General features: G+C 43.3%; 1 protein-coding gene across 1 annotated transcript in view; it reads left to right on the plus strand.

The window, feature by feature from the left end:
• Kremen1 (kringle containing transmembrane protein 1) overlaps nucleotides 1-21,021 on the plus strand; it is a 48,836-nt gene that overhangs the window by 10,605 nt on the left and 17,210 nt on the right. The window contains exon 5 of the mRNA XM_033762271.1: nucleotides 15,772-15,896. Coding sequence (XP_033618162.1) covers nucleotides 15,772-15,896 — 125 coding nt within the window. The remainder of the gene's footprint in view (nucleotides 1-15,771; nucleotides 15,897-21,021) is intronic.

A 21,021-nucleotide genomic window follows, 5' to 3' on the forward strand; every position in this document is an offset into this window, starting at 1 on the left:
TTTTTTTTTTTTTTTTGTACCGGGGATTTATTCTGTTGTTTTTGAGGGACATGCTTATGTGGACCTTCACAATGCTTTTACCTTATTTTACTTGTATCTTCTTTATAAATGATTTATGGGGATTTTGAAGAGTAAATAATATAATTGTGAATAGGGAAGTAATCTGCAAATAGCATTTAAAGGGAAATATAGCTGGTTTGGGCTTGGGGCCACTGGGCATGAGAGATGTACTTCTCATCTCTGAAAGCTATGTTTTGTTTGCTAAAAAAATTCACCTACAGGGCTGGGAATTTAGCTCAGTAGCACCCCTCCTGCTTTGTGAGTGCAAGGTTCTGAGTTCAATCCCTGGTACCAAAAAAATAAAACACAAAAAACAAAAAAATTCACCTACAAATCTAGCTCTATTAATTCATTTTCAAACAGGGGACAGACTATTATATGAAGAAATTACCGTTGATTAGATATAGAAAAGATGTGAGCTGAGCATGGTGTCACATTCCCGTAATCCCAGCATTTGGGGGCTGAGGCAGGAGGATCGCTGTGAGTTTGAGACCAGCCTGGGCTACAGAGTGAGTTAAAGCCAGCCTGAGCTACATAGTGAGACCCTGACTCCAAAAACAAAGCCGTAAAGGCATGTTTACGATTGCAGATACACAATGAAATGTTTGTTTGAAATGGCAGTATTTCTGAGATTGCAAACAATCCAACTCTTCAAAGAGTGGCTGGGTGAGTGGGGCTAAGAGAAATAGATGAAACAGGAATAGTTGTAAGTGGCAGTTTGTTGGTGCTGGATAATAGTTTCATTATTCTGATCTACTTTTGTGTACTTTCGCATTCAAAGTTTGTGTTGAAAAGAAAATTTTGCCAGGTGTGGTGGTGTTTGCCTGTAATCCAGCATTCAGGAGGCTGAGACAGGAGGGTTGTGAAGAGTTCGAGGCCAGCCTAGGCTACCTAGTAAGTTCAAGGCCAGCCTGGACTATGTAGCAAGACCCTGTCTCAAATATTTAAAAAGATAATTTTATAGTATTTTGCATATTTCAAAATATATGAAAGTCATATTCAGAGTATCTGGATTGAAATCTGTAGCATGATTAACCTGAACTTTGTATTTTGTTTGTTTTTCAGTGCTAGGGATCAAACCCAGAGCCTCTAGCATGGTAGGCAAGTGCTATATCACTGAGCTACATCCCCAGTCCTATACTAATTTTACATATAGCTCACATGCATCTGAATTCATTGGTAAAGTTAATTATTAATGTTAATTATTAAATTTACCAAAACCACTAGGTATTCGATGTTATTAAAACTATTATTGAAGGCTGGGGATTTAGCTCAGCGGTTCGGTGGCCTGCCTTGCAAATGCAAGGACCTGAGTTCGATCCCTGGTACCACACACACACACACACACACAAAAAAAAGAAAAACATGAAAAACTATTATTGAAGTAGTTTTAAAGTTAGTTGTTAGTTTAAAATTGCAAGAATGTTAGATGTATTTAGAAATCTTTAGGTGTGACAAATGGTGTTTCTTAAATTCTGACCATACACCAGGCTTCATACAGAAGAGGAGATACATGAGTGGCAGGACCTGCAGTCTCCAGAGAGCCCTCAGTCTAGGGCAGAAGACAGATACACATGGATGAATACATGGAAAACTCTGTGGTACCTGGGCATGGTGGCACACACCTGTAATCCAGCTATTCTGGAGGCTGAGTCAGGAGGATAGCAAGTTTGAGGCTAGCCTGGGCCACTTAGTGAGACCTCATCTCAAAAAAATTTTTAAGCCAGAGATTTAGCTCAGTGACACTGTGCCTGCCTCACAAACACAAGGTCCCAAGTTCGATCCCCAGTACCAAAAAAAAACCCCCCAAAAACACCAAAATTTAAAAAAAATTTTAAAAGGGCTTGGAATGTAGCTCAGTGGTAGTATACATGAGCATGTGTTTCATTCCCAGTAGCCCAACCCCAGACTCTGCAGTAAATAAGGTGACCAAAAGGTCGGAGCACTGAAGAGGAGATCTACTAGTCATGCAGGACCCTGGGGCCGCTGATTATCAAAGAGAGCTCTGGAAGAAGTTCAGGGGGTTAGTGCATGGCTTCTCATTTTTTTTTTTTTTTTTACACACACACACACAAAAAAGAAAAACATGAAAAACTATTATTGAAGTAGTTTTAAAGTTAGTTGTTAGTTTAAAATTGCAAGAATGTTAGATGTATTTAGAAATCTTTAGGTGTGACAAATGGTGTTTCTTAAATTCTGACCATACACCAGGCTTCATACAGAAGAGGAGATACATGAGTGGCAGGACCTGCAGTCTCCAGAGAGCCCTCAGTCTAGGGCAGAAGACAGATACACATGGATGAATACATGGAAAACTCTGTGGTACCTGGGCATGGTGGCACACACCTGTAATCCAGCTATTCTGGAGGCTGAGTCAGGAGGATAGCAAGTTTGAGGCTAGCCTGGGCCACTTAGTGAGACCTCATCTCAAAAAAATTTTTAAGCCAGAGATTTAGCTCAGTGACACTGTGCCTGCCTCACAAACACAAGGTCCCAAGTTCGATCCCCAGTACCAAAAAAAAACCCCCCAAAAACACCAAAATTTAAAAAAAATTTTAAAAGGGCTTGGAATGTAGCTCAGTGGTAGTATACATGAGCATGTGTTTCATTCCCAGTAGCCCAACCCCAGACTCTGCAGTAAATAAGGTGACCAAAAGGTCGGAGCACTGAAGAGGAGATCTACTAGTCATGCAGGACCCTGGGGCCGCTGATTATCAAAGAGAGCTCTGGAAGAAGTTCAGGGGGTTAGTGCATGGCTTCTCATTTTTTTTTTTTTTTTTTGGATCAAACTCTGGACCTTGTGCTTGCAAGGGAGGCGGCAGCACCATGGAGCTAAATCCCCGGCCTTGATTTCTCAGTTTTAAGGTACATGCACTCACCTGAGATTTTATAGATTCAGGAGGAATAGAGTGGACCTGAGATGGTGGAGTTGCAGGACTACACTTTAAGTAGGTATTGAGGTTCTAGATGTTAGGGTTGGATGGAGCAGTGCAAGGGAGGGTATGGAGGCAAAAGGAACAGAACTGTTCCCAGCATGTTCGCACACATTCTCTCTGATGAATTCCAAGCAAGTCAATGTTGCTTTTATTTAGGAAGGATAAAGACTGAGATGGACGCCAGGCATGGTAGCACACGCCTGTCATCCCAGCCCTCGGGAGGCTGAGGCAGGAGGATCGCTGTGAGTCTGAGACCAGCCTGGGCTACATAGTTCCAGGTCAGTTTCAACTACATAGTGAGACCCTGTCTCAAAAAAACAGGCTGAGAAGGAAAAGATAAGGTCAGATAATGGAAGGTCTTAGGGTCTGATAGGATCAGGAAGACGTGATGAGGCGGAGAAGAATGCAGAGGGCTCGAAGGAGACATTTCTGCATAGCTTCTTAAGCCTTTTTAGGTGGTCGGGGGATTTCTCCTTTCTAAGCCGTGAGAAGTTCTGTGGCTGTGTCATTCACACGGACCAACCTTGAGAGAATGCCAGCTGTGGTATCTGTGTCACGCCGAACTCCAAGCTGATCTCAGCTCATGACCTCACTGGCTCAAGTTCTTTTTAACTAAATAACATGATGCACTTTTTGAAACTGATTTGTTGCTCCTAGATGTTAGTATTCGCCTTACCAAAATAGAGCACCTCAGGACAGGGTTTGAGAGCTTCCAATTTTGATCCCTAGTAAGAGTTTTGAAAGCTGTGTTACAAGATTGAGTAGAAAGTCAAGGCCACGTAGGCAGTGGTAGTCAAGCCAGTCTCTCTATTATAGAAAATGTTTTGTTTCTTTCAACCCCTTTTGCATTTTGATTTTGCATTGATTTTTAGTGTGTTTCAGCTGTTGTGGGTGCCTGTCAATTATAAGCACTTGCATCCACATTTTCATATTTAACCTTTTCAAAAATCCTAAGAAGCAGGTGGTGTGTCCACTTTCCTCCCCTACTCCTCAGATGAGGAAATTGAGGCTAACGGGTAAGTGATTTGAGGAGGATTATACCCTGAATCTAGTGTTCCTGATGGCCAGACCAGTGCCTTTTCCTTCTAATACTTGAATATATCCCTGTTCCTTTTATTTTTTTTTTGAAAAACACGGCCCTGGGATGGATCCAGACTACTGTTGAGGTCATTCTTCAGAATTTTCTTGGTGGATTGTTTGGGAATTCCAGTTTGAAACTCAGATAGTATGCCAAAGGAGATTGCTTTTTGACATCATGGAAACCAAAGGATTAACTCAGTGGCGACAGTGGGTCTGCAGCTCATGCTGTTAGCTCTAAGTCGTTTTCTTTATTCTTTGGATTTGGAAAATCCCAAGCCCCAGGAGCAAAGGAGGCTGCAGTGGTATCCAGGAAGCGTGTTTGCTGCACAGCAGAGCTGCTGTGTAGAATGCTGGGCTGCTCCACAGTGTCCCCTGCCCAGCTGTTCTCAGCTGGGAAAGGCCCTCTGGGGGCGGAGCCTTGCACAGAACAGTCACCGGCAGCTTTGCCCAGGCCTCGGGATCTCCCCCAACCCCACGCTTTACTACTGCAGGCTGGAGTTCATTTTCTCTGGAAAGACACAGCTCTGGGCATTATTTACGCTTTATAGCTAAAATGAATCCTCCCACCTTCCTCCAGTCAAAGCAATGTTTTGTTTGTTTGTTTGTTTGGGTTTTTTTGGGTACAGCAGATCAAACTCAGGACCTTGCACTTGCTATGCAGGCTGCAGTGCCACCGAGCTGAATCCCCAGCCCAAGTCGAACAAATATTGAAAGCAACATGAATAATATAAATTACATAAACCAATTTCTGATATTTGTGTTTCAGTTATAATTACTTAATGTTTTTATTCAGTTGAACCCTTTTAGACTATTAACATTGTCAATATCTTGTTTTAATATTGTTTATACTTGAGTTCTGTGAGTAGTTTTGTTTTCCCAACTAGACTAAGCCGTTTAAAGGCAGGAACAGGGGTAGCTCTGGAATTTCAATGAAGGAGAGATTAATTTGGAAAGAAGGACTCAAAGATTTCTCTGGAAGCTGCATTTGCTAGCCGGTGCCCTTACTTGATCCGATTTATATGTGTGTTTGTGGAAGGGTGTTGGTGGGGTTTATGATAGTCCCAACCCCCAGGGTCTGCATGGCAGCCCCTTTGAAAAGAGCTACATATTTCCGCATTCTTCCCCCACCTAGCACAGTGGAGGCCAGACAGGTGCTCACTATTCTGTTTTGGTCCTGTGAAGTCACATCTCTTCCCATGAGGGATAACACAAAGTAGTGGAGAGAGTGTGAGCTTGGGTGCCTTAGCTTAGGTCTCAGCGTTATCTGCTTGATAGCCTTAGGCAGAAGGACTCTTCTCTATACCTCGCTGTCCTCAGCTGCCCTTCCACGCTTATTCTGAAGGTTAAAGGAATGGAACGCACACAGCCTCAAATCGAAGACCTGGCTCCTGGTCGTCGTGACAGTACCAGCAGGTTCTGTGGTTTTTGTTTTACCCGGGTAGTGGACTATGATGGCGTGTTTCTGTCATCGGAGTCCTAGGATCTGTTATTCATACCTTACTTTTTATTTCTGTCTGTCCCTTTCGTATCCAGCTGACTGTGGGCTTGGTATGGGCATCAGCTGCTGCACTGGCTGTTCGCTGGGTCCCGGTGTGGCGATGCATTGAGAGGGACAAAAGGCCTCACGTTTGTTCTCATTTGCAGTTTTATGGTTTCAGATCTCACTTGGATTTGGGTTTGGTTTTTTTTTTTTTGCAGCTGATATTTTTCATTAAAAATGTAGATTTTTCTGAAGCAAATGGACATTTTCCTCCGTGACATACAAAATGTTTTAGAGCATAGTTGTATAACTTAAAAAGGGAAAATATTCAGATATGCTTGGACAATTTTATTGAAAATCTTGACATTAGCACTTGTTTATAAGCGATATACATAAACATTAGAAACAACCCTTTGATCAGACAATACAGTTAGAATTCCGAGTTATAAATGTAGGTGAATTTGGGGCCTGGTTCCCCAGCTCAATGGACGTGTCCGATTACGAGGTGGCGTGCGGCGTTTGAAGACTCAGTAAAGTTCGTGGAGGTTGGGAGAAGGGTGAGTAGGCTGGACAGGGCGGGGAGCAGTGACAGGCTTGGGGTGAGCCTGGGATGGATGTGCATGGGTTGGGATCCAGGTCGCCTGGAGTGGAACGGTGGACAGGGAGGTCCGCTCCAGGGCGTTAATCCACTCTGGCTTCTGAGTTCTGACCCGGATCCTTTCTGTCCGCTTTTCTACTCTCGTAGATCTACCTTAATTCAGAGTCCTGGCTTAGGTGAGCGAGTGCCTTTACAGGCCGGATTGGAGACAAGAAGTTCGAGGAGGAAAGGGTGGCTGTCGATCTCTACATCCAGGGGATAAGGGCCTGCACCATGGATGACAGCGGTGCGATTAGATGGAAAGGCTTAAATCTAAGAGGAACGTAGAGGGAAGATGGAACTGAGCGGAGAGTGCGGGTGGAGTGGCCGGAAGAGCAGACGAGGATTCGGTGGCTCCTTACCTGGAATACTGCAGTGTACCTGAGGCGAGGGCGTGCAGCGGAATTCTTTAACTCTTCCTCCCAGGGACACAGATTATTCCTTTTGAACTTGGACTGCTTTTTATCAAGGGAGGTATTTCAGTTGTTTGTTACCATGTGAGAAGCCACTCGCAGCCCAGTGGCCTAAAGCAGCAGCAGTTGATCATTTCCCCGGTCCGGGGCCGGCTGACTTTCAGCTGGGCCATTTTCCTGCTGCTGTCACGTGGGCTTGATCCGATGGCTGCGTGCAGCTGCGAGCCCTGCGGGGGCCGTGACATCCGAGATGGCTTCCGCTTTCTTGATGGCGACCTCTTGTTCCAGCGGCATGTTCAGGCTTCTGAAATGGTAGCTGGCTTCCCTGAGAAAGGACGCTAAAGCAGCTGGTCCTGTGAAGGAAAAGAAGTCAGAAGTCGACCACATTTTACCACTTACAGCAAGTTTCAAGGCTAGCCTAGACTTAAGAGGAGAGGAAGTACACTCCAGCTCTTAAAGTGGGAGCAACGCATCCCCAGAACCTAGAAAGACGTCGTGCACGTTCGCTGTTCCTCTCCGTGACGTGGGCTCCCATCCTGTGCCTCCTTCTGCTGAGCACCCTCTCTTCCTCCTGTGGCCCAGCAGAGTCGGCTCACTCGTTCACTCACGTGGCCCAAGCACGAGTTCAGATCTAATGCCTGCGTTCCTCTAAGTGGATCCCAATTTCACTTTTTGGGGAGAGGGAACGTGGTGGCGGCCTAGCAGCAGTTTTGGGAGCAGGTTTTCTTAGAATGTGGTTCTTAGAGAAGGGCCGCCAGCCGTGGAGGTCACCATGGAGTAATGTGCGGCACCAGAACAATGAAACCATTAGTTATAAGCCTGTGAGTTCTAAGCGTAGTGTTTAATGAACCTGCCTAGTCGCTTCCTAACAGTTTTCCCATTCGAGTACTAACCAGCCCCGACTCGGGTTAGCTTCTGACATCAGACAAGATCAAGTGCATTCTGGGTGGTGTGGCCATAGGCACTTCTAACAGTTCTTTGTGATAGTAAAAGAGTAACAATTATTCAATTAATCTGGATGGAAAACTGTCTCCCTGCAGCAGCCTTAAAAGTATTTTCCTTGGTGAAGAATTCTGAACATTGGTAGAGAACGTTGATGCAGCAGTTCACCCTTATCTGCAACTTCGCTTTTTGCAATTTTGGTTACCCATGGCCAGTCATGATCTGCAAATACTAAATGAAAAATTACATAGCTATAGCTTGGAGCTACAGCACACAACTGTAGTTTCAGGAGGTTGAAGCAGGAGGATTGCTCGAGCCTGTGGGTACAAGGCCTGTGGGTGCAAGGCCAGCCTTGGCAACACAGTCAAACCCTTTTCTCCATAAGGAAAAAGAAAGTAAAATTCCAAAAGAAAAGAGAGGAGAGAGAGAGAGAGAGAGAGAGAGAGAGAGAGAAAGGAAGATTCCAGAAGTAAACAATTCATAGATTTGAGGGGCTTTTATAGTTCAGGCTATGTTGAACTCACTGTGTGTCCCAGGCTGGCCTTGAATTCATGGTGATCCTCCTGTCTCAGCCTCCCGAGTGCTGGCATTATAGGTGTGCACCACCACACCTGGTACAATTCATAAAATTGAAATTGTGTGCCATTCTAACTAGCATGGTAAGACCTTGCACTATCCTGTTCCTTCCTGCCTGGGAGATGCATCACCCCTTTGTCTGGGGTGACCACACTGTTACGCTGCACCCCTATTAGTCTCATAGTAGCCACCTCAGTTGTTAGATTGACTGTCACAGTATGGCAGTGCTTGTGTTCAAGTAACCCTAATTTTACTTACTGATCATAAAGCTCAAGAACAGGCCGGCAACTCAGATATGCAAAAGAGACATGTAACTCTCTTTTACATATGTAAAGTTCTCTCTTTAAGTGAAAAGGTGAACGTTCCTAACTTAATAAAGAAAGGAATTTCAGCTGAGGTTGCTGTAATCTGTGGTCAGAATGAATCTTCAATGTGTGAGATCACAAGGAAGGAAATAGAGGTTAGTGTTAGTTGTGCTGTCACATTTCACACTGCAAAAGGTGAGACTGGAGTGTGTGGTAAGTGCTTAGTCAAGATGGAAAAGGCATTCCGTTAGTGTGAGTTTGTATAGGGAAGAAATCTGAATGTATATGGTTTGGCACTGTCTGTGGTTTCAGGCATCTAAGTGAGGACTCAACATATCCCTTGAAGATAAGCGGGAGCTGCTGTAATTAATTTTCATGAGTTTTGAAACCTCAACTATGAAAAACAAGGGGTCCATTTATATACCAGAATGATTCTTTTTAAAAAATTGAAAGTGATGACTCTTTGGTAAGAAGAAGAATGCATGACCAAGCCACAAGGACTTTAAAGTGGCCTTGAAAGTTGAAAAAAAAAAAAGTGAACAAATATCCTTTTTCAAATGGACTTTTTCTCCCTGTTTCTGGGAAGAGCTAAGGGTGGGACCTGCTGGAAATCCACTCATCTGACCAGTAATGCTTTTGAAGACAATGTGATGAGTCTTCTCTGGTGAGCTTTGGAGCCTCACTTTCCAGTGCGAGTGAGAGGTAGCGGCACCCTCTGAGGCTGAGGCTGACTCAGGGCCGCCCTCCCGTGTGAACATCAAGGGCCCAACATGTTTCAGAATTCAGGCTCGGGCCAGAGATGTAGCTTACTGGTACAGCACTGGCCTAGCACACAGGAAGCTGTGGCTTAATGCCCAGCACTGCAAAAAAGAAAAACAAAAATTCAGTCTTGAGTCTCAAGGAGTCACTTTGATTTAGCTCCCCTGGCCTTATAAAAGGAAAGGAAAGAATGAAGGAAAACCCAAGGGTTAGGGCTCTGGCCCTCCAGTATACCTGTCTCCCACATGCAGCGTATATAACCCTGTTCAAAGCCCTTCACCCAGATAAGCTGGTTTCTTCTCTGTCCAGTAGTAGCGTCATCTGCCCTGCCTTCCTGAATGGGCTAGCACTTTGTATACATGAATGCGTTATGTGAAATGCACTGTATGTGGTGCAGTGTTACGTTTAACATTTTAATATCCAGAAAAAGCCTGTTTCTGAGGTGATGCATTTGATTTTGTCTTTTAAATCAATGCTCTTGTACTTTTCCATCTCTCAGCAAGTTGTCCTTGTTTATATGGTGAACTATGAAGCCTCATTATACAGAGTGATGATAAACTTTCTTTATTCAGCACACAGCATCCTGCCGACCCTTGGCATTTGTATCGGCATCAGTGTTTCTTTTACTTGCATCGTCTCGTGTTTTGATGAGGACTCTTTGAGGCCCACATGCTCTGTCTTTCTACGTTGGTGAAGCTGAGTTTGGAAGGGCGGAGGGGCCAGAATGTGCCCCAGGGTTTGTCTCACTGCAGAATGCTGCCTACCCCTGGATTTGTGAGGGTCACACCCTGGACTTCAGGGCGTGCCCAGTACTCGTGAGTGAGCAAGGAGAAACAACTCCTAGCTACAGTAAGAGCAGCACAAAGTGGGAAACATGATAACCCTCTTTTAGAAACTATTCCTTTCTTTTTTTTTTTTTTTCCAGTACCGGTCATCGAACTTGGGTCCTTGTGCTTGTGACGCAGGTGGCAGAACCACTAAGCTAAATCCCCAGCCCAAAATTATTCTTTTCTTCTTTTTTCCTCTCTCTCTCTCTCTCTCTCTCTCTCTCTCTGTCTCTCTTTTTGGTATTGGGGATCAAACTCAGGACCTTGTGATTGTGAGGCAGTTTAGGTGCCACTGAGCTAAATCCTTGTTTATTCAGCAGAGTCCCAGAGTACCTGCCATGTGACTGTGACCGCAGTAAACCCTGGAAAGACAGTGGCTTATAGAAGATATAGTCCTGCCCTTAAATTGTCTTTGGTTTACTTGAGGAGAAAGGCAAAAAAGTATTGGAATCAAGCCGAGCATAGACTGCTGTAGGACTGCATGGCAGGGGACTACACCTCTCTTTTTTGTGAGGGGCAAAAAGAGGATAAGAGGGTGATGGACTTTCCAGGGAAAGTGGTGCTCGAGCTGAATCTTAAGTAGGCATTAAGCTTAGGAGTATTCTAGCCAGGGATTTAGCTCAGTGGTTCTGCCGCCTGCCTTGCAAGCACAAGGACCCCAGTTCAATCCCCGGTACCAAAAAAAAAAAAAAGAGTATTCTAAGCAGAGGTGATAGCTGGTGTGAGATTTCGAGGCCAAAGAGCAAAGTACACTTAGAAATTTGCAAACGCACTGCAATTTGGCCTTCATATAGAAGTTAGCCAAGGGGCAGAGGGAGAGGTGGGAAAAAGGAACAACATCACAGAGGAGGTAGGGCACTGCATACCGTGTGAGAAGATCTGGGTTTTATTCTGTGTGGCAACTCGGGAGCTTTGTGGGTCTGAGGCAGGGCTCATGGACCTTTCTAGCTGCTGCTGTCTTTCCCTCTCCCTGGAGCTGGTCATGCTCAATCTTTACTATTACTGCAAAGGCCACGATGATTCTCACCTGAATCCTCTACATTGGCCATTCCTCCTGCCTGGCATGCACTGTGGGGATTATTTTGGGTGCATTGTGCTGCTGACATCAGAGTGGGTGAGCCCGGGTGGGGATGGAATGGGAGAGTCAGCTGCAGGGGTCGCAGTGAGCGAAGATAGAGGTGTCACCTGGGGAGGTGGCAGCACATGGACAGAAAGGCACAGACAGGTGCACATAATATTTTAGGAGATAGAATAGTGTTCGGTCAGTGTTGGACTTGAGGAGCAAGGATGATGCCTCAGACCAGTGATGTTCAAAGGGATTAGAACAGCGGCAGAGTACGGTGTGATCCTAGGGATTGATCTGTCTCATGGTGTGTTTTGGGACCTCACTGCCCCGTTGAGAAGCAAGCCGCCTGGCTTTTTTTCACTGAATTGTTAATAAAGCTTATAGGTTCCAGCTGCATTAATACAAACCATGTCCTTGCTTATGTCCAACCTTACTTAATGTTTATGATTATATGCCTGGGCTCTCTATAGCCTAATACCGAATAACATGCTTACTTGTGAGCATAATGGAATAAATGAGACAAAAAATTCGAGTAAAATACCAAGACGGTTACGATCAAGTAGTTCTTATTAAGAACCATTAAATGCGTGGCTCAGGTTTCCGTATGTAAGGTCCCTTTAACAAACTCAGCTGAAGTCTATGCCCCTGACTAGAAGTGCTTCTCTCTGCAGTTGTTTAAACGCTAAAACCCAGGCATTCCCAGGCCAGGGCCCCACTGAACAATGGGCCGCTACTGCAGAGTCACTGTGTTTACATTCGCTACTATAGAGATTGGGTTTGTTTCCGAAAGATGCATTTTAACATTGGCGTGGTAAGCCACATTTGTTATATTTGAATCATGTGTGACACAAAGGAGACGGGTAACCGCTAGGCCTAAAGGGGGAAGGGTGAGTTTGGGTCAGCAGAGGTGCTTCTTGCCAGTTTAAAACGAGCTGATGAGATGGCCGAGGAAAATGTTTAAATGTATGCGTGCGCGCACACACACACACACACACACACACACACACACACACACACTTCTATATGCGTAAAAGACTAAGTGGAGATAAAATTTACTAACTGGACTGTGCTATGTATCCATCCAAGACTGTATAGCTATCACTTTGGGATTGGACAATATGTAACTCCCAGTTGACCTAGAAGTGCTTCTAGGGCCAAGCCTTATTCATGTCTTATTATATTTTTAGTTATATAAATTACGAGGAGCCAAGCAGAGAAAGGGAGACAGCTTCAGGGGATTTTGGAGCGCGTGTCCTGAATTATAAGCGCAGTGGAAAACTAATGGATGGGTGGAAAGTGTCAGGTTCTAATGGCTTGGTTTTTCTGGTCACAAGCCCCACCCTGAAGCTATCCAGGAGCCCACTGGGAATTGCCTCATTAGAAAAACCAGTCAAGACAAGCTTATTTCTCCATGGCCCACAGTGAATGCACTTCTTCATGCAAAAGGAATAATTTGGATATAGAAGTGCAGTAGTTATCTCTTGCTGTGTGACGATCACCCCACAGCTCAGTGACTTAGTAGCACACACTTATTGTCTTAAACAGTCTGAGTCTGGAGACCTGAGCGTGATTTAGCTAGGTCCTCTGCGTCAGAGTTTCTCACAAAGCTGCCATCAAGTGTTTGCCAGGCCTGGAGCCTCATCTTAAGGCTCAGCTGAGGAAAGGTCCACTTTCTGGCTCACATAATTTTTAGTAGCATTTAGCTCTTTGTGGGCTGTTGGACTGGAAAGCTCGTTGTGTTGGCTGAAGGCTGCCTTGCTACCTGGCCTCTAACGTGACATATTGAGCCCAGAGATGTCGTCGGTGGTTCCTCACCTGCCTGGCAAATACAAGATCCTGAGTTCAATCCCTGGTACCAGGAAAAAATAAATAAATACATACATAAATACGTAAATAACCTGGCATATTGCTTCATGCAAATATACAGGCCAAGAAGGCAGTAGAGAATCTGCTAGCAAGACGAAACCATAACTTTTTGGGACCTAGTCACATCAGTGACATCCCATCAACTTTGCTGTGTTCTGTTAGACTCAAATTGCTAGTCCAGGCCATCCTCAAGGGGAAGAGAGTCCATAAGACATGAGCAAGAGCAGGCAGGGATCTCTCTTAGGCAGTTTGGGCTGCTGTGACAAAATTTCGTTGGCCTGGGTGGCTAAATAAAAGATTGATTTCTCACAGTTCTAGAGGCTGGGAAGACCAAGTTCAAGGTCCCTCAGATTTAGTATCTGATGAGGCCTGTCTTCCTGGTTTGCTGATGTTCGCCTTCTTGCTGTATCCTTATGTGGCAGAGGGAATGAGCTCTAAACTGTTTCTCTTTTTGGGGGTGGGGTGGGGTACTGGGGCTCAAACTCAGGACCTTGCACTTGCAAGGCAGGCGGTGGCACCACTGAGCTAAATCCCCGGTCCCTCTTTCTCTTGTAAGGGCACTAATCCCATCATAGGGGCTCAGCCCTCTTGTCCTCATTTAATCCTAATTGCTCCTGAAGGATCTAATGGAAAATATCATTATGTGGGAGATTCAGCCTTCAACAGATGAATTGGGGATGGGGGAGTAAATGAGAAAAACTAAAAAAAATAAAAATGTACTGTACATTCATATGCTTCAGTTCTGACACCAAATTGCAGATTAGGTGGGTTTTTCCCAAACCAGCTAATTCTCCAACTCTGGACACCATGTGGATATCCTGCAGTTATAACACTGGCTACCTAGAGTTAGTACAAACTCACAGCCTAAGGGCACAGTCCCCTAAGACTGCAGTTCATTTCAAGTATCAGTTACAGTAGTGGGCCCTAGGTGAGCCACACTCTGTCAACCCGACTACAGATCAAGGCTTCCTACGACCTCCCCTGGGTTTCATAATTTGCTGTCAGGGCTCACCGAACTCAGAAACACATTTAGTATAAAGGACATGTTAAAGATACAGATAAACAACTAGATGAAGTATATTGGTTTAAGTCAGGAAGGGTCCTGAGCTCAGAAGTTTCCTTCCCTGTGGTGTGTGCTACCCTCTCAGCACGTGGATGTGTTTACCAACTCAGAAATTCTCTGAACCCCGTCTTTCAGGAATTTTTGGGGAGGCCTCATCATGTAGGAATGACCACTTAGTAACTCAGTCTCTCGCTCTTTCCCCTCCCTGGAGGATGGGAGACGGGGCTGAACGTTTCAAGTTTTGAATCATGATATTGCCTTTCTGGTGACCAGCCCCCACCCTGAAGCTAGCCGGAAACCCACCAAAATGCCTCCTTAGAACAAAAGCTGCTCCAATCACCCCAGGAAACCCAAAGGAAGTAGGAGCAGGAATAAGAGGCCAGATGTGTGTGGGATGTTTTATTTTGTTTTGTTTTGAGATGGGTTCTAGTTTTGTAGTTCAGGCTGGCCTGGAATGTTCTATGTAGTCCAAGATGGCCTTAAGCTTACAGCTGTCCTCCTGAGTCCTGGGATTACAGGTGTGCACCACCATGCCTGGCATAATTTTTTCATCCATTGGCTTTTTTTTTTTTTGGTACCGGGGATCGAACTCAGGACTTTGCATTTGTGAGGCAGGCAGTGGAACCACTGAGCTAAATCCCCAGCATTTTTTTTTTTGTTACATTAGAGTGGTATACCAACACTTAGTTGACAGGAGTATAATTAATATCTATCTTTTAAAGCTGTCTATCAAGTTGGTACCTGTATTATCAGATAGTTTTTTTTGGGGGGGTTGTTTTACTAGATCAAAACATTTGATGTGTGGTTGTAGAACACTACTATGCTCACTGTTAGGCTGAATAATGCCTCCCACCCCAAAGATGTCTGTGTCCAGGAATATGTGGTCTTTCGTAGCATAAGGGACTTCTTAGATGTAGTGAAGGATTTTGAGATGGAAACATCTTCCTGAATTATTCACACATCCAGGGTAATCACAAGTCCTTAAACAATGAAAGGCAGGAAGACCTGAGCCAGAGAAGGCGCTGTGACCGTGGAGGTTGAGGGAGGGAAGGAGAGGTAGGTAAGGACAGAGGAAGGGGCCTGTTGCCACAAGCCAAGGACTAAGGGTAGCGAGGAGACGGAAACGGCAAGGGAAGGGCTTCCCTTGAGCCTGCAGGAGGGGTTCAGTTCTGCTGACACCCTGATTTTAGCCCTGTAAAATCCATGTAGTACTTCTGGCCTTGAGAACTGGAAGATGATAAATGTATGTTGTTATAAGCCAATAAGTTTGGGATAATTTTTTCCAGAAGCAACAGGAAACTAATTCACTTATCAGGAGACCTTGGGGAAACCCACTTACGACATTTTTTACGAAACAAGGGATTTGAGTATGAATTATAGGGTAATGGGCTTCTGAGGGCTTTTCCTGTCCTCGGTGACTGTGAAACATAATTTATATTTGTAACTTATCCCTTTTCGGGAAAATGGTCCCCATTCTCTTCCATATTAAATCCTATCAAAATTGACATGCTAAAATGAAATATCTTAGGGTTCATCAAAGAGGGATCTGGGCCTCTCATACTCTTCCAAATAAAGCAGAAACGTGGTGTTGAGCGGAGAATGCTGAGGCTTCCACTTTTAGAGCTTCTGGCTTGTTTATTTGCACCTCAGAAGTGGAAATATTGGCTGAGATGAAAGCACCTGGCTCAGATTGCTCTTCCTCTTCGGAGTTTCACAGCCAGATGTTGTGAAATTCCCTTTTTCCTTTTTCTTTCTCTACAGTGCCTGGAAACCTTGGCTGCTACAAGGATCATGGAAACCCACCTCCTCTAACTGGCACCAGTAAAACATCCAACAAACTCACCATACAGACCTGCATCAGTTTCTGTCGGAGTCAGAGGTTCAAGGTAATGGCTCTGTGGCTATGGAACTGTACAAAAGCTAAAGATCCAGTGTGTTTTGCTGAGGTAACTTAAATATGTGTATTTTTTAAAAACCCTGTCAAACCCCACAACTCTACTTTTCTACCAGGGAAAAAAATCAGAGGAATGGGCTTGGGATTCAGGAGGGTGAGGCAGCATTCTTGCTTAAGAACTGGGAGGAAGGTTTCCAATAAATAGCAGCATTTTTGTTCAACCCTGACTTGAGTTATATATTTGTGCCCTCGTGCATTGTGAGCAGGGACATCATTGTGTGCACAGAGAATCTGAGAATAAGCCAAGGTAGTGGTTTACTTCCTTTATGGGGAAGTAAATGGGTCCTGGCCAGGTTAGCAATCCAAAATGTTTTCCTTTCTTCCTGTGCATTCTTTTGTCTGAAATTAATTCCTTAATCTTTAAGGTTCAAGAATGCTATTGTTATATCAGAAAAGGAGAAAAAGATTCCTTTCTTTCTTTCCCCCGTCTCTCTTTCCACTCCCCCCCCCACCTTCCCTTCCTTCCTTCCTGTCTAAATGCCCTTAATCAGTCCCAAGCAAAGAAGATAGCTTTTCAGGGTTCAGATCTTATTGAAGCAAGTGTCTGGGGAAGGCAGTGGACCCAAGATGATCAAGCGATCAAGTCTTGTATGGGGCTTGAGCATATGAATAAATGTATTAAAAACTGCAGTAAAGCCTGTAGTGTTGGATAGGGATTGGATTAGTATAAGTGCATGGTTTTGGACACAGGGAGATACAGAAAAGTTTGTGTGTGTGTGTGTGTGTGTACATATGTATTTCTGAGCTGTCATTGAGAGGGCCTGGGAGCATGCCATACTGATCATGGAGAGTCTACTTAGCACCCACACCTGGTTTCTAAATAGTATTCTCCACTAAGAGGAAGTTCCTTAGGGAAAATGACTGGTTATCGTAGTAGTGCTAGGAAAGTGCAAGGTGAGGCTGAAACAAACGTCTTATACAGGAAGGTAAGCAGGGATAAAAAGTGGCTGCAGGGACAAAGAAGCCACCCTGAAGGAGTTCCCACCAGCCAAAGCTGATTTGAGCTTCTAATCTAAACAAATAACAATGGTAATACAGTAAATATGCCCTGTTGAATAAAATAAGAATCCACAAATCCACATGAGTGAATGAATAATGAGAAGAGAAACATTCTTTCCTGGAAACTACAAGCTAAGAAATAGAGAAAAAAACGGTGTATTAGTCACTTTCCCATTGCTTGGATCAAATACCTGACATCTATAACTTCAAAGTGACGAAGTTATTCGACTCACAGTTTGCTTGGGTTCAGTCTATGGTCAGCTGGCTCCAAGGCAGAAATGGTATGGTGGGAGGGCCAGGCAGAGGAGAGAGCTGCATAACTCATGGCAGCCAGGAAGTGGGCGGGGAGACCAGGAGAAGAACACGCCCTCCCAGGAACCACCTCCAGACCAGGCCCCCTCTCCTGCCATCAACAAGTGAATCTACCAGTGAGGATGGTGCCCCGTGATCCAGTTACCTCCCAAACACACGAGACTTTGGGGAACATTTTAGATCTAAACCGTAACATGATGGAACTTGGAGATTCACCATGTGGGAGCCATCATAGTAATGATTGATTTAGAGGCCAAGTATCAAGATAGGTAAATATCCCAAAGCCTCATCTACTAGTGATAGAAGTTTCTATACCTTCAAGAGTCACCCCAGAAAATACTAACTACAAAGGGAAACAAGCCATTCTATAGTGGAGAAAACTGGCATAATTACCTTACTCAGGTGACCAAATTTAATATTACCAGTGGCATCACAAAAAGTAGATATGGTACTAGTCAGTTAGGACAAGAATGTAAGATTACTATGCGTTTTCTGCCAAAAAACACATTCTGTATATTTATTTGTGAAGAAACAACAAGCAAATACATAAAAAAGGACATCCTACAAAACAACTGGTCTTTATTCTTTGAAAACCTTACCGTCACAGGAGTCAGAGGAGAACTGACACCTATTCCAGGTTGAAGAGAACTGACAGCAAACGCCTCTCTGACCCTGGATGGGATCCTTTTCTTACAAAGGGTGACTGAGGCACTTGCCGACGTGAATAGGGTCGTCAGGTGAAGGGTGGAGAAGTTTTTCCTACTATTCTTGCAGCTTCTCTGTAGGCTGAAATTATTTTAAAATGAAATATAGGAAAACAATGAAATATGGAAAAAGCATTTGAGAAAACACAGAACTCATTAATGACAAGTCAGCAAATTAGGAATAGAAGGGAATATCTTCCTGATTAAGAGTAACTTTCTTAGAAGGAATAAATTAACAAAAAAACTTAGATTATATATTGAAAACTACATAAGATTGCAAAGGAAAATTAATGAAACTCTAAATAAAAGGAGATATAGACCTTTTTCATAGATTGGAAAACTCAAATTGATCCATAGATTCAGTGTAATCCTGACCAAAATCATAATATAGCTTTTTAAGGGAATAACAAGCTGGTCCTAAAATTTGTTGAAAGGATCTTCAACAATTGCATAGAGAAACAGGAGGGCTTTTTATGACGAACAGTGAACCTTTATCCTTAACTTTGAAAAAAGTCAGCTTTGGAGGAATTACCTGTCTGATCTGAAGATTATTCTATAAAGCTATAGTCGTTAAGCGAGTGATGTTGGCATAAGAACAGTCACATGGATTTGAAGTCAGCAAACGATAGCCACGGGCCAAATCCAACCACTGACCCATTTCTTTTCTCCCCTCCCCCCCTCTTTCTTTTTTTTCCCACTGCCAGGGAATCAAACTCAGGGCCTTGTTTGTGCTTGTGAGGCAGGCATGGTGCCACTGAGCTAAGTCCCTGGCACCCACCATTTCTTTTATAAAATTTTATGAAACATGGCCATACCTATGCTTTTTCATATCATCTATGGCTATTTTCACGCTACAACAACAAAGTTCAGTTGAGAAAGAGTCCACATGGCCCACAACATCAAATATTTCTATCTGACCTTTTTTAGTTCCTGTACTTATCTGGGCAACTGATTTTTGACCAGGGTGCCTGGATAATTCAGTGGTGGAATGGTTTTTCAAGAAATGCTTCTGGAAGAACAGTGGGGCACTTTACAAAGAAAAATGAACTTTTGAGCTGGGGATTTAGCTCTGTGGTTCTGCCTTGGAAGCGCAAGGTGCCAAGTTTGATCCCTGGTACCAAAAAGAGAGAACTTTTATTCTTGCTTCATATCAGGTAAATCAAATTTAAATTATACTACTTAAAAAGTACTGCTAACAGTGGAATAAAACATGGACATGTGGGTGGATGGAATATAATTGGGAGAACAGAAATAAACCCAGATATTGACGGTCAACTGATTTTCAACAAAGACGCCGAGATTACTTAATGTGAAGAGGATAGTCTGTTCAACAAAAGGTACTGATTGAAACGACTGGATATCCACACGTACAAGAATGAATCTGGATCCCTGTTGCACACACTGTATAAAAATTAACTAAAAGTAATCGAAACCTGAAATGTAAGAGCTAAAACTATAAAACCTTTAGAGGGAAGCATAGGTCTAAGCATGCTTGACCTTGGAGTAGGCAGTGGTTTCTTACTTATGGTACTGAAAGTCCAAGCAACCGAAGAAAAAATAGATTTTACTTCCTTAGTAAGAAAATGAATAGAAAGCTCATAGATAAGAGAAGATACTTACAAATAATATATCTGATAATGATCTAGGGTCCAAGATATATAATGAGTTAATGCAGCTCAACAGTATAAAGACAATTCAATTTAAACAATGGGCAAAGGATTTGAATACTTATTTCTCCATACAAGATCGACAGCTAACCAAGAAGCATGAAAAGATGTGCAGTGGAGTTAGTCTTTAGGGAAATGCAAGCAAAAATTCATTAGATTCTGCTTCACACAACTAGAATGGCTGTGTATATTTATGTTTAAAATGTTTTCTTTTTATTAGTATGTCCTTGCAGTATATAATGAATGCATTCATTGTGGGTAAATGCCACACATATATAACACATCTCAATTCTGGTTTTTCCCTGTCCTCTCCGTGCTGCCTTTGTTGGCCAGCATCAGGTTCACTTATTTTTAAACCCTTGTAAAGTTAATTATCACACATACAGATTTTGGCAGCCAGGCCAACAGGCAAAAAAACATACAAACACTTAGGTCAATTATCTGAAATCAAGGGTATCGTTTTAGGTACATTGTCCATGATGGGTTACATTTTTTCTTCTTTGTCTTTTATCTTGTACTTGATTTATAATTGAGTGTTTCACATAAGAGAAGCCAGGTGATATTTAAGCGTGTATGTCTGATTTACTTCATTGTAGTGGTCTCGGCTGGTGGATGGATAGACAAAAAGGAGTATTCCATCCAATTAAATATTATTCTTCCATGAAAAAATGAAATGTTGATGTATTTTATCATATGGATGAATCTTGAAATTGCTACATTGAGTAAAATAAGCCAGACACAAAAGACCACATATTATGTAATTTATTTATATGAAATGTCCAGAACAGGAAAATCTGTAGAGACAGAAAATAGGTTAGTAGTTGTCAGAGAGTGGGATATGGGAGGAATTAAGAGTAACTGAAATTAGGACAGGGATTCTTTTTGAGGTGATGAATGTTCTGGAATTAACATAATTAATTGGATATATGCTAACCGTTACTAAAATGTATACTTTTTTTGGGGGGGGGGTTGCTTCTTTGAGACAGGGTCTCACTATGTAGTTGAGACTGACCTGGACCTCACTATGTAGCCCAGGCTGTCTTGAACTCACAGAGATCCTGCCTCAGCCTCTGGAGTGCTGGGATTACAGGCATGTGCCACCACACCTGGCTTTAAAATGTATACTTTAGTTTGTTTTTTGTTTTTTGTTTTGAGACAGGGTCTCACATGTAGTTGAGACTGACCTGGAACTCACTATGTAGCCCAGGCTGGTCTCGAACTCACAGCGATCCTCCTGCCTCAGCCTCCCGAGAGCTGGAATTACAGGCATGCACCACCACGCCTGGCTTAGAATGTATACTTTAAAATACATTTTAAAATTTAAAAAATGAATTTTATGTTCTGTGAATTATATTTCATTTTTTAAACATAGAGG

This window comes from Fukomys damarensis, unplaced genomic scaffold (assembly GCF_012274545.1).
Source record: "Fukomys damarensis isolate Sample0158 unplaced genomic scaffold, DMR_v1.0_HiC HiC_scaffold_12, whole genome shotgun sequence".
In the NCBI taxonomy this organism is placed as follows: domain Eukaryota; kingdom Metazoa; phylum Chordata; class Mammalia; order Rodentia; family Bathyergidae; genus Fukomys; species Fukomys damarensis.